A 14895-nucleotide genomic window follows, 5' to 3' on the forward strand; every position below is an offset into this window, starting at 1 on the left:
GCTTCTGAATAAACACAACAACAATGTTAAATACTCAACTCATACGCAAACCATTTATTTTACGTATCAAGCCTAGTAATATTTCAATTGGTATCATTAACTATTGGTATCTTATTTATTTACACTTTACAATGAACTTTAATGAGTTACATCATTTGCTTCGATTTACAATAGCATAGAGTGCTGTACTTAGCTATGGTAATATTCATTCTACAATATATGTACCGCACTACAATTAATCATTACTTGTTATTATATTAATATCATTTAATGTATTATGGTATATTCTTGCAGATTCCACTTTTGAAATCTGTGTTATTTATACAAATTTTTGTCTAAACCACAGTTATGTCGATGGCATACAAAAAAATGTCGTTGGCTTTGAACATGGCGTTATCGTAATATAATTATTATTCATTTTATTACTACTATAAATTACTACGGGATGTTATCGCACCGTGCACTTCATTCTCGTTGGCAATTAGAAAAGTTTACGCCTGCAATACTAAGTGATTATAATAGTACATACCAATTGTATCGTAATATGATCGTCACATAGACGAATAGAGAAACACGTTCTTAATCATCGATTACGCGTAGAATTATACTACAGTTAGTAGTCAGGTGTTACTATTATTACTTATCAGGTGTCATAGTCATGAGGTGTAAGTCTCATAATGGCGACAGTCAAACCGCACTGGCATAGTTGTACTTAGAACGTAGCATTCGTCTTTTCCCTACCGGAAGTTTGTTGCTTCGCCAATCCCAAGAAAAAGGCCTTCCGACTGGACAACAGGGACACGACATTTTTGTATCCCTCCTAAAAATTGGAATACGAGGGATACTGACTTTATTCGTTCTATTCCATCATTGTTATCGTCATGGCCATATATTCTTGTTTCCCTTTTCCATCACCACCAATAATAAGTGTATCCTTGTGGTAGCTGAGTCACGCACAACTGTATAGTGGCTTTGGAAACAGTGTCGCCATTACCTCACTGGTTGGTGGGAAGTGAGTGGGCTTCTGCAAACCAAAGCCTCGCTCAATTCGACTCACCAAGCATCGCTTGGCGCTGTACGGTTCCACCATCTCGAAGCTGTGAAATCAGTACTAGTAGAAATAGTTGTAACAGTACACGTATATAAATTTGACCGTCTGATGCGATACTTCAAAACCAATGCAACCAGTAAGAAGTATATTCTCATTCAATTCATTGTTCGTATGTTTCTATCTAAGGTACATATCTGGTTAAATTCTCAAGGTAAAGTGTCCGACGCATACTTGACCTGTTTATGGGTGCATCTTCCCTATAAGATATTCGAGCTATATTAGGCTCTCGCACTAGCTAGATGTTTGATCAGAAAAAGGTCGGTGTCTCCATTTGAATTATAACTGAAAGGACAAGCGTACCTCACAATTGTTTATGTTGATAATGGATGCAATAATGCCCGTATTCTGAGCTGTCTTTGTTTTACGATTTTTTAGATAACCGTTGTTGGCTTTTCGCCGTTGTTATAAAAGGCGACAAGGTTCGTACTTCGAAAGACAGAATTTGACTTTTTTTGTGAAGGATCCTCTTCAAGAACGTCCTCATATTTCAAAACATACATCTATTAGAGGGACTCGAATCGTATTGCACTGAGAAATTTGAAATTATTCCCCGACATGTATTTAGAAGAGTCGCTTCAAAGATGCAGCAGCTTGGCAAGATAACCTTCGTTTCGTAAGATACACTAGTATAGCTCAAAATAAAATTCAGTACTACCAGTTTCCTTTCTGTCTAGGGTGAAGATTTTTCATCAGCAATTATCAGTGACCAACAATAACGATAACAGCAACGCCCGCACATTTTAGTATGACAAAATAATAAAATAACTTAAGGGGCTTACTAATAAGCTGGTACCGTATGTCTCGAACTAGCGTTTGCCCAACATATAGCACCCACGGCTTTCATTGTCACTTTTCTATCTCACATAAAAACACGGAGTTGATTTGATATTTTCGATAATAACCTTAACTATTGCTGCCAGGATACTTTTTTTATAACTTCAGCTTTCTCTTATCGCCTTGTTTACACGAGCAGCATCTATCAATTAGAGTCATCTATCAGAGCCAGCACCCATCTATCTCAAAGACAAAGCGATTTGATATTAATCATTCAGCAAAAAAACATTGTTGACATGCGCACTTTGATTACCAATACCAAGCTGAAATCTTCCGCGAAGAAACATTATTCGTCTACCTTTGGTAGATCGAATCCAAAAAGTTGGGGATGCACTACGTGCAAAAGAAGTGGCCTCAAAGAGCAGACGAACAATGACTAGCTGAACGATGAGTTTAGCGAACCCTGATCGTTACTTTGATTTCTCACTATTGATTAAACTGAACGACGCCATCTCTAATCTGGGTAATGATATTCATCTATCAATGACCTTAGACGATCCGAAAAAACTGAGAAAAAATCATACATTTTTTTTGTCTAAGCGCAGCTGACAACTTGAACTCTTCCATTTGACCTGGAATTTGTATGGGCCATTATGATCATTTATTATTTATCTTCATGATGATTATGAACGAAGGTATGAAGTGGCTATGATTAACAGTCTGGGCAGCAGCACAGCGCTTTCTTATGAACATCTTTTTCTCGGCGCATCTGATCAACAAGTTAACATTCAACTATGGGACAACCAGCGCCATAAAATAACACTTAATATAAATCACGAACCAACATAAGACACAAGGAAAAGTGCCTAAAACAATAGTATAAAAGATCGCGTAATCAACTTTTTTTATTTCTTTAACATATTAAGCCACAACAATGAACGCCCTTATCCTATTAACTCTGTCATCATCAGAGGAACGCACTTAAATGATTCGTAGTCACTGCACTAAAATAGCGAATTTTGACAGCAACGCTTAACCCATACTCCATTTTTGAAACGTTACTGTGGACCTGACAACGCTGCGTCCATGTACAAACACTGGCCCTCTCAAGTACACACATCTCTTTAACTTCTGCTGTGCAAACAGCCACACGCACCTACATTACTCTATATCCACCTCATCTCCCTTCCTCTTTCTAAATAAATATGTATGCATATATATTCTATGGCTGCAATGCTAATACTCATAGATAGGGAAGACTCATTTCACTAAGCTATAAGGAGACTTATCATAGCACCTCTGAATAAGTAAGTGTCTGAAAGCATCATCACCCTTGAGCTAGATATCCCGTTCCTTATCGTCTTATCGTAATTCCTCCTGCATATTTTCGTCGTTCTTCAATAACGATTATATTTACTGTTTGAAAAAAACTATTGCTGGCTCTTGTAGATCGGGTTGCGATTCCGTATGGGCAATGGATGGGCTTCTGTGTTAAACACCCATTCATCCAGCGGTAACAAATCATCTTCAGAGAATAGTAAATAGAGGTACTTGAGTGTTTCAGCCAAGAAGAAGCTCTGCTGAACGTCGTCCTTTGCTGCACGCCGATTATAGACGTCTTTAATTCCGGTGTAGCCTCCCTCGACGCGACAATACTTTTCAATCGCTTGAACGGCCTCCCAACCCCAATCGCGATACCGACGATCTTTAGTAAGTCGCCAGAGATAGAAATACGATTCAATGACCTCCGGTCGAAGGATATAGTATTTGTCTTGGAACCTGATCGCTTTTGCGTCGCCCGCCTTGATGCTGAATCGGAACGACTCGGGGCCAAGACCAGTATCCGACCTATTATATGACTCATGACACGTGCTTGTCAATTCAGCGCCGATTTTCATATATCTGAAAAAATATACGGAAGAAGCCAAATGAAGAAAGGCTAATTTGCACGGCCGACGACACTGATATGTGTCCGTAAGTCTAGTGTTTATAGGAAGGAGTACAAATATTTTTGGTAGCGGTTAAAAGTGCTTGTTCCATTGAACGTATTTGATCTGGATCCAATGGAAACTGTTACTGTCTAAGGCAGTGGTCTCATGACATCATCCTGGCTAAACAAAGCAGCTGGCCCGCATATCTATAGAAAGAACTTAATTTCGTCATAGCTAATCAGTGAAAGAATAGGGATTTTTTCGTATTACCATACCGTATACCTTATTTCCTCGTGCTCTGTGGCTTTTACCTGTCAGCGCGGTCCTCAAAATAGGTAGAGGCAAGGCCAAACAGGCCGCCGGCAAAACATGTCAGATGATCCATTTTCGCATCATTTTTTCCATAACGCATTTCACTGATGTAAAGTAATTTGTCTCTCTCAGAGCGCTTTAGCAGGTGTTGCTCTACGGCGTCCATTGCGGATAGAAACATCTCTTTGGCTTGAGCGTCTTCCCCATCGGTTTGCATGTACGCCTTGAGCAGATACTCATAGAAGCTGTCGCCTAGCGCACCCAATGAGATATGGTCTAGTGGCAAAAAAACAAACATGATTCGCTTTAATCGATCTCAACGTGCTGTGACACTGTAATTGTATGTTCAACTGAGCTATGTGTGTTATGATGTGCGGAACTTCAGTGCCTTCGTTTTTACGTACCTTGCCCCCATACACCAGTTTTCGGATGCAGGTAGTTCGGGTAAAGGCCGTCAGTTCGTTTAACCTCGTAGAGTTTCTGTCGAACCTTTGTGACCTTTTCACGAAAAACAGGTTTTCCTGTCACCTCGCTTAGATAGTCAAACTCCAGCTGCATCGTTCCAAACTCAGCCAAAATGGAACAGCCCCCCGAGGACCAACCGTAGTTCTTTGCCTTTTGCCTGCGGATTTAATTATGGTTAGTATCATGTTGGTTCCTAGTCTGCAGCTACAGAATAAACAACGCTTTTGTACTTGTGAAGAAAATCTCCATTTCCTGGAAGTCCTGTCCCTTGGCCTTTGGCCTCTATTATCACTTTGATCTTGAGAAATCTACAGGAAAAAAACCAGCGAACAAGGGAAAGGAGTGATCTCATATCGACTAAAATTCCACCACAATACAGATTAACACTATACTTACGTCTTCGGTACGACGAGAGCATAGGGAATTCCAGTAGGAGTTCTGAAGGCAGGAAGAAGAGCTGTTGCAATCTCGTCCGCTTTTCGTTTGAACATCTGCATAGTCATACATACATATACATATATATGAGGTACGTACAGTACCTTCCCAGAAACCATTTTCCCTTCATTGATTGCTTCAACCCTCCACATAGAAAATGGTATTTGAGAAGGCATTGTATTAACCTCATCAGAAACATAACTATACAGCCTCCTCAGCCACTAGAGAAGAAAAAAAATTTCATTAAACACTGTCCCCATTTTTCTGCGGTGCAGCCAGTATACAACAGAAGATGCACTCGGGTCTGGCTTTAACGCTGTACCACCATATTGTATTTTATTCGAGCTGCGATAACTGACTTTAGCCTAGAAGGCAGTGCGTCGTAAATTGAGCAATATAGTAATTGGTACCATTTGTGGCTTGCTTGCGCAATTAATTAAGAAGCTGTGACCATGTGCGCAATGTAGTTGTCAAGTGGTGTAAGCTTATTTCCGACGAAACTGTACCGACCGAGTAGAGATAATAGGCATAATCAGTTAATTAATAAAAATACGATAATTCTATTTATATCTAAGTGCTATTATGCTTAACAAAAATACGTCGTTCTGATAGTGAACGATGCGATTTTTTTAACGAAACTGATGACGATGATAATTCATGCAGAATCTTGCATCTTCAGGAGTTTCGAAACCTAATCTATTAACAGCGGTATTCTAAGTAACACTTTTTTGACTAATTTTTAGACACTTTTTTTTATTTCGACTAATAGGGGCGACAGATAATAAAGTATATGTAATGAAAAATAATTATTTTCGCATTCAAAATATCCTATCGCTTTCATCTTAAATAACCTAGAATACTCTAAGCAGTTGAACGCAATATTTTTTATCCGTATTACAGCACTGTACCTATCGAGATCAAACGTTCATTACGACAGATTCATCGACCCGATTGCTGCGAAAGTTTACGAAAGTTATACGCCTGATACCGTGACAAACTGCAATATAAAACCTTAAGCTTGTAACGATATATATGGTTAGCGTTGCAGGAAGCGTTGGCTTGAAGCTAGAGAATACGTATTTAAAGAAAGGCTAGTACAAGTCGTCAATGATGATCGGAATTAGAACATTAACGCCATGACGTCGTGCTGATGATTAGAATTGGCAATGTGTATGTTCAGTATCAATTAAATAGACTGCTTAAATAACTTGTGAGTATTAACGATCGAGCAGACTGTGCACATGTCATCTGTAACCTGTACGAAAAATCAGTTCAAGTTGATGGTCAGCTTGATGACTACTATTGGGTAAGCCGCACGAGGAAAGGGCATGAGCATCAGGCGTAGTGCACCAAAGTCTAAGGCCTTTCTTCCTAAGGTCCTAACACTTCTTACAACGCTAACCAAAGATATTGTTATAAGCTATACTACTACCGTGTCTAATGGTGTTGCAAAAGGTTGAGCAGGTGAAAGAAGTATGTACTATAATGTGTTCGATGAGTCCATATATGATACAAGTGAAGATTGCATTTTCGGTAGATAAATAACTTGCTGAGTAATGAAACAGTGAAAAGTATATCACCATTACTCGAAATCCAAAAAAAAGTTTTCCTCAGAGACCGCCTGCTCAGGCTTTCTGCATCTTGAAAAACGCAATAAATTACTCATGGTAATTTCACATAGAGCAGTGTAATGGCACGAGAGCTAAATAGATTCGCCGGAAGGGTTTTATTGAGCTGCAAACCGATTAAATAATAATTTTTTTAAGGATAGTTGACGTTTCTAAACCGAATCAGAAACCACACTAGTATCAAAGCTACCACGTTCTCGAGATATTTATCTTTATTCTCAATGACGCGTTTCACGCAAACATGCTCTATCTGATCTTCGTGAGGGGCAATCTACTAGTGCAAAACTTGCATGAGCATCTGCAAATCAACAAACGGTTTGGATTTCAACTAGGCGTACATTTGGCGAAGACAGATAATTACCCATGGATCGATACCGAAGACCAACTGTTTTACCGCCTCGCATGCGGATCATCACCTAATTTTAGGCTTAGTGCAAGATGTTCTAGGACGGCAACGACAATACCCCTGAGCAGATGAATCATTACGATCGAGCCAATGGTATCAATATTTTACAATAAAAGCTTGAAAATAGGATCCTAGTTATGGTATCCATCGTTTATCTATGCTTCCGTCCGTATGCAGACCGAACCGCAGAAAAGATATTCAGCTTTTGCATTAGAATAATTTATCGAACTCTTTTAAAGGTAATCAACAGTTATACTTAATAGTACTTGTCCGAACTCGAAATCCTATGTCTGCACAAATATACATTTGCGGCACTAATGCCGCTGTCCTACTTTTAAATAAAGGTGCCAGAATTCGTAAGAAAGGATTGGCCGATTTGAAGGTTTAAGCAGGTGGACACTCCATGTTAGTGCTAAAGCACCGCTGTCCAAAAGGGCCAACTAGCATTTGATATGGTCCACCACCAACGAATCGACCTATGCACCTATAAAAAAACCTTATTTAACAGATAGCATGTTGTTCAATCCATGCTTTACTGCCAGGAAAAAAGTGTTGTTGTAATGCTTCAATGGTTATCCCACGATAGACGTGTTACGTAGATAGGACATAGCGCGAACGATGCAGCGCTTTTTAAATCTATTATACTGCCCTTATTGTGTTCTATGAAACTCACCGTGATTTGGCTTGGTAGCATTATTACTGTCATATAACATGCCTTTGTCTCCGAGAGTCCTGCGCTCATAGTGTAGCCATAGTAACAGTTATCCTTGCACCATAAACCCTAAAGAACGCTGTTGCGTGGTTTATGGCTATAGCAACCTTCTCTCTTCATAGTAGATATAACATGCTATATAGATACTAATCTTTTGTTAAATCCAATAAAGGTTTACACTTACTTCGTCATCAGTAAACGCGTATAGTGTGAGTAGACCACCGACGAAACGAATGTTTGTCTCAAAGACGCTGATTTCTGTATCCTGAAATAATATATCGGAACAATTTACAAATATAGCACCGACTCAAGGTTTGTTGCCTATGAAAACAGTTTCATATCTTTGCTGCAAAGTAGACTAGCAATTGTACTGGAAATATTAAATTAAGAAGGAAAAATTGTATTATACTCTATTCATACCCCCAGTTGCATGTTATACCATGGTGATCGAATAATTTTCTTAAGTAATTATGTCACATATGCTAAACAGACGCAGTCACAAGTTACTTAACTACAACCTAGCTATGCTGTCCGCCATGGGTGGTTCACCTTAGTGTTCCTATTTTTCGTGAGCTTATCAATAGTGTAATTGCGATCAATTGTACTTACGAGATTTTTAATCTCTAAATTTTTTTCAATCCATTGTCGACCTTTGTCAAACTCCTCAACCATTCCCATAAGATATAAAGTGTCCATGCTATCCACGATGGTAGCACCTTGTTTTGACTCGCCGAAGATTCCAGCGCTGTGTCCTCGTCTTGTGATAGGCTTCAGTTCATTCTCACCCCACGCATACTTCACGTAGTTGTTCCAGGCGTGAGCCATCATCTGAAAATGACAATGCAATGGCCGTGATAATACTTAAAATAGCTTGACACCAGATAGGATACTCGCAGCGAAAATTGCCATGTCTTCTGCCCATTTTTGCTATTCCTCCCGCCAGACTTATATTCACTTAACCTGTTCTCCTTATTTAATAGGCAGGAATATGGTAATGAAATATGGTGACAGGATTATTTAAGCGGTATATCGAAATCTAATTTCTCTAAGTACATGCTCAATCCATCGGCGCTCGGCAAAGCCGTCAATAGCAATAGCTAGGCTAGCTAAATTTACTGGAACATTGAGCACGTGGCAATGAGTGTCTGAAACATCTCCAAGTATAATTTATTACAGCGTACTTATGTACTAGCTGAAAACTATGAGCTAGGTGATGAAAATGAAATAGCGGTTCCCGACGGTATTACGCCGAGCCGAAACGGTACTCTCAGTCAATTAATTCAGCTAACCGTTATCATTGCATCAAAAGCCAGCAACACACCTTGACAGATGTTCCGTACGCTGTTTACCAATAGATTGTCATTGTTTCCAGCGTGCAGATTCAATGACACAAGGCTGCGTCCGTGCAGAATACAGATGGTGGTATATATTTAATACATTCTCCCGTTAGTTTTTCAAGACTCTACGCTCTGTATGACTTTGTTTAGCAGTAATTGAACCTTTATCTAATGAGACATCTAGGGCTCGTTACCCTACACACATCTGAATGGAGCAGCCTTGGATACGGCCACAATACGACGATTCTCTAAACCGTGTCGTTTATCCACTTGTTAGGTAACAGGCACGCAGCACGATGGTGTTTTAAATAGGGTTTGTAATCTTCATGTATCTTATCGCTAATGTAATGTAACAATTTTAGAAATATGCATTCTATGCGAATTCTTTTTTATTGTGGACACCTTTATCCATTCACTTCCGTGGACGTTAAACACACACCTTCACCGCCACCCAAATGTCTGTTTGGCCTAATAGTCTGTGTAATTCCTCAACGCTCGCTTATGACTTGCAGACTGTAAGGAGTTAGCTAGTAGCTATTAACGAGCTTTTTTATTGCTGGACAATTTAATGAGAAGGCTTTCTACATAATGATACGCCGATTGAGACAAAAAGCACATGTATACCTAGCCTAATTTTCGTTTGGCGCACTTGCTCAGCTACTGAATCCGCCTATCCTTCAGTACATACAAATTAGCTCATTCGTAAAATATGATTTGGTGGATCCAGCACATCATCATTACTGAGTCGTCTCGAAACAAAAGTACTACTTCAAGATCTCATCGTTCCAAATCAAATTACTAACGAGGAAATAAACTTTATGTTAAGGCACGGTCTCCATATATCCCTACATTTCTGCACACTAATTTAAAACCAAACGTGCATATCCGTATGTGTATTACTGGGCAATACAATGGTAACTAGAACGACTACCTAATAACTACTCAAATCGAAGACGCGTTTTACCTTAAAATAATGGATAGAATAGTTCTCTCATTAACTGACAGACTGTCAGCAATCCAGTGTTTCTAATGCTTCTTAACATCCTAACGAATTAAAAGCAAAAAACTAGAGAGGCACTCAGTAGAATCCAGTGTTTTTTTTTAAAATTTTTTTCCCGAAATATTCGTGTATTTTATTACGTGAGGCCTCGAAAATTTTAAATTATCCTATCGTAACAACTTTCACTTTAATCGAATATAACCAAAAGTATGTCCCATACAACAGCCGTGCAAGACTGCAGATTGTTAGATACGAGATAGCACTATTATGTATCATTTAGAAATATAGTAAACAATTTATTATGCAATTATATCAGAGTTGAAAATATCGCATACATTTCGGGAAAAATAGTTCCTCAGGTTGAATCAAATGCTTTTACATTTATAGTAATCATTATCATTGATGGCCCGCTAGATGAAGTTTAACTTCAACCTCTGACTTCAGGTGCAAATCGAACCACAAACGAAAACAGAAAATATATTTTTGTTTAAATGAAATCAAACATTTAGATTCAATAAGCAATTCCAACCTGCGTTCTAGGTACGAAATTTCTCAGGAGCAGCTTTCATTCATCAACGTTTCATTTCATCATCAACGTCATCCTTTCTGGCCAATGGTGTCTTGTATTATGTCTTTCCCCATCCTTCTAAGTTAGCCAGTTCCTATTCTCGGCGAACGCTAACGCTCAGTAAACAAGCCATTGAAAGCATAGGAACGACTCGATAGAATCAGCGTCCTTTCGCATTATCTTATGGATTTTTTCTCTGATTGCGTCACTGGCATGGTTTCATCATATGAAACAGCCGGTTAAAGAATCGAAAAAGATTTTTTTTAGCTTGCATAACAATGCCAAGTTTAGAATCGTACAAATTAAGGACACTGATTAAGGACGCCAACGTAATTTACCTTTGCTATGCATATGTCGGACACTAATATTATAGTGTATCGAGGATTAGAACATCCGGCCCTAGCCGTTCACGCAGTAAGCCATCATCGATGATAACTGTAACTCAACAAGATGATGATCGTAACACTCAAGCTTGTAACAGCACCTCGACATCAGATTTCGATTGAGATTTTGCCAGAGACCACGGTCGACAGGAAGAAACAGGAACTCTAATTAGACTACTTGCACTTCAGAGAAAAACAGTAACAGAGAACAGGGAACGGTGGGCAGCAAGCAGAGTGTTGCTTATCGGCAAAACAATACGGCACGATTTATAGACACTTCCAAAAATTCAATTAAAGGTAGAATAAACGTAGTCAGACTTTGAAATTTGTAAAGGCTGAAATAATGTCGGGGACTGATTGTCCAGCAATACTGCCCTTATTCTTAAAGCAATATCCGATATGTCAATGTTCTGCAGACGACGGTTTATTACCATAACCTATGAAGCGCTTCCCGCAATCCTGCATAACCAGCCATAGAGGAAATTTTTAAAATAAACTCGAGAGTTGCACATAATGGCTACAAATCACTATGAAAACCTAACATTAAAGCTCTTTGTACTGCTTTATGCTAGTAATACAGTTTTGCCAGCAAAAAGGTGCCACCAGGTATTAGAGGTGTAGTAGGAAGGTGGGAGAAGAAGTGTAAAAACATAGATCCGAGGATATGAAATATAATACATCCATGGATTCAGATACTTACTTTTCAGATAGAAATAAATAATAATGACGTAAAACGAACATATAGAACAAAAGAAGCAGACAAACATGAATAAATAAACGAGCAAAAACCGGGCTCAGGTAGACATATGCAAATGTATCTTTATATCAACAAAGACATAATGAAACGGATGCAACAGTAACATTACACGCGAATACATCAATATATCAGGCATACACTCAGATCTAAAGGGCAAATAGCAGGTTCTCAGACATTGCAGTATGCATAAAGGTACGCACTTAGAAACCTACATGAGTGCGCGGCTTAATTTTTAGAAGAGCTTCTGCTATGTCACATTTTTGGACGCTCGAGGCGCTAGCCAAGGGTAAATACGACGTAACCACCTTTGAAGAGTTCACAAAAAAGCACTTGGCAATTGATCGGCTGTTATTTCCAGAGCGGAGGCAGTACATTCAGCGAATGGCAGCAGACGGGCCAGTTTTAGTTGAAGATTAGATGGCCGATGATTAAATGTTTGCAATCGTTGAGACTCTTCGTATTAAACTAAGCAGCATGTAAGAAGACCCATCGGTGAAGCATCATAACTTGAATGGGGGACCGCAATTGTCTGACAAATACACGCAAACATACGATTGAATATTTCGACTTATCGGTCGACCTAGTCACAGGGAACTATCGCCTTGACCATACGAAGCCGCCGGAAGGAGAGACTCTAGCGATGCATTTGTACCCGTAAATTATACATAGAAATCTATTTTTTTAAATATATGATCCAAAAAAAGGGCATGTCGCGTATACGCGACTGATTAGGCCCTTACAGCGGCTGCGGATTTAATGAAGTACTACAGAGATTAGTGGAACTTTCAAAACCAACGGTCGGATAACGTTTTAGATACAGCTATCCTTGACGATCGTCCTACTCATGGATGATTTCTCCATTTCAGATCTTATACTGGATAAGACCAGCATATGATAAAATTAGTTATCAACGATAAAACAGCCTAAACATTGTGAAATATTACGCTCTTTAGAAAAAAGAACTAATTTCTGAAAACAGGATTCAACCCGTCATCAAAGCCTAACGCGCAGGGGCCTAGCCCAAGGTGAAGTCCTAGCAACCTAGAAAGAAAGAGCATAAAGTAACTATTTTACGTAAGCCGTCTACAGACCAATTCACACCGATAGGCAAACTTTGTAGCGGACTATAACTCGCAGCCTTCACCTCGTACACGATTTTGTCATTTGTCTGCTCGGACTCTGTGATAAAGACAGCGAGGTAGACCCGTAAACCCCTGTATCGGTAAGCCCACATGACAAGCCTCGCTACCTGAAATACTTCTCCCCCACTCAGCTAAAAAACACTACACGAGCTCCTTAGATCGCTTAAATGGATATCATTTAAAAACGTAACTACTTACATATAGTTGAATGCTACAAAAAGTGATGACCTTCATAAATTTACTTGTTTATGCAGCACCCCACGCATAAATGTTCTCCTTGCTGAAGATCAGTTTAGCTCATGCAAGGGTTTTAAAAACGAGAGCAGTAGCACCCACTCCTCAAATTATTGGGTCTGAATCGGGGAAGTAGGATTAGCTTCTCGTAGCTGGGCCAGAGCTCAAGTGCTCTAATGCTTAAACAGTGAGCGGATAGGATGTAGATACAGAGCATCGTATCTAAAAAACAGAGCCTTCAAAGTTTTTTGAAGTCACAAAGCAGTTTACCAATTGCTACCAACTAACTTGAACAAACTAACAAAATACATATAGACCTAATTGTTTTCTGACAAAACATTCGATTAATTTGCTTGGCTAAGAAACGACGTAGCCATAAAATCCAGTTGAGCGAGCACCGAAATCTCGCGTTACCGAGACAGTCGACAAGTTAATATCTTTAATTTTGTAATAATTACCTAATTCTAAAGGTAGTAGTATAATTCTGGTCCTGTTAGACCGACAAAGGTCTCTGTCAAAAAGTCGCCATACGAACCAACTTCAACAACAGAGCAGTATTCTTTCAAATCGATAACATATTCAAGGTACTTGACACCATGAAAAGCTATTGACAGTAAGCATAAAAATGGATCATTCGGAAACAGGCAGTGAAAAATGAACCGAAATCATTTTCGATGTTAATTCAAATATTCTCAATGACAGCTAGAAAGGCATAAAGTAACTTTTCAGTATGCAACTTTGATTTTACATCCCAACGGCAGCAGCAGATAACGGTCAACTTTACAAATTATTTTGACTGAAGTAAGTGCAGTGAAATGGTTCGTAGGGATTCACTGACATGACTGACTATTACGTCCTTCTGGGGAAACAGAAGTAGCTCGATGAGTCTACATTCGACAGGACTGAGTAAGGTACTGTCGTATCATACAGCAAAGTATTATTATATTATATAGGAAAGTGTAGGACTAAGATCCACTCCAAAATATATAAGGGGTGTAGATGTATGATTCGTCTCTGTATATAGCGCGGAGACCGCGTATCTGGGTGGATCGCAGGCTAGTCCATCTATATAAAATCTGTAGAAGTTCAATCAAACGATCTATAAAATACTCGTCGTATTTCGTCGAAACAACAAGTGCATTTTGATATACTTCGGGTCAGTGGGTTGACTATTATAAATTCGATGACAGCGCACGATCTACATTGGATACAGTAGTGTCCATTTTTGAGAACCGACATTAATAATTGGGGAATCAAGAATCTAGTTTATTCGGTGATTAAGTGCGTGTCAATAGCTAATTTGTTGCAGTTTTCTTGCTCTAGTAAATCTGTCGCTTTTTTGCAATGACCTCCTCAATATTCCCATCTTTACAGTTGCCTCTTATAGTCTTTCTACTAATCTCGTTATCTGGGTAAAAGTATCTGGTCAGAGTAACTTCACTGTCTCGATTTGATTGCCTTCAGTCACTGTTATATACTTCGTTATCTCACCGAGCCTCACTACCTTATTACAGATGTTGTCTCACTTCCCACATGCAGTTTTTCATTGTCCTTCTCTATTAACCATGTTACCTTATTGGTGCTTCGTAACTTCTTTATTCCTTTTGCAACAACTGTTCTGTCCTTGAACTCGAGTTAATCCGTTAATTTAAGAAGTAACAGGGTGGCACTTCAAAATCTTACTCCAGTTGTATGAAATA

At 39.0% G+C, this 14895-nt stretch overlaps 1 protein-coding gene across 1 annotated transcript in view; it reads right to left on the reverse strand.

Moving 5' to 3' along the window:
• Window positions 1-26: 26 nt before the first annotated feature.
• alpha-Man-Ia (alpha-Mannosidase class I a) overlaps window positions 27-14895 on the reverse strand; it is a 42404-nt gene continuing 27535 nt past the window's right edge. The window contains exons 2-7 of the mRNA XM_022849420.1: window positions 8384-8602; window positions 7959-8039; window positions 4990-5084; window positions 4533-4750; window positions 4128-4404; window positions 27-3787 (exon numbers count right to left, since the gene is read on the reverse strand). Of these exons, the coding sequence (XP_022705155.1) occupies window positions 3316-3787; window positions 4128-4404; window positions 4533-4750; window positions 4990-5084; window positions 7959-8039; window positions 8384-8602 (1362 nt within the window). The 3' untranslated portion in view covers window positions 27-3315. The remainder of the gene's footprint in view (window positions 3788-4127; window positions 4405-4532; window positions 4751-4989; window positions 5085-7958; window positions 8040-8383; window positions 8603-14895) is intronic.

The sequence above is a fragment of the Varroa jacobsoni genome, unplaced genomic scaffold (genome assembly GCF_002532875.2).
Source record: "Varroa jacobsoni isolate VJ856 unplaced genomic scaffold, vjacob_1.0 scaffold_1403, whole genome shotgun sequence".
Lineage (NCBI taxonomy): Eukaryota > Metazoa > Arthropoda > Arachnida > Mesostigmata > Varroidae > Varroa > Varroa jacobsoni.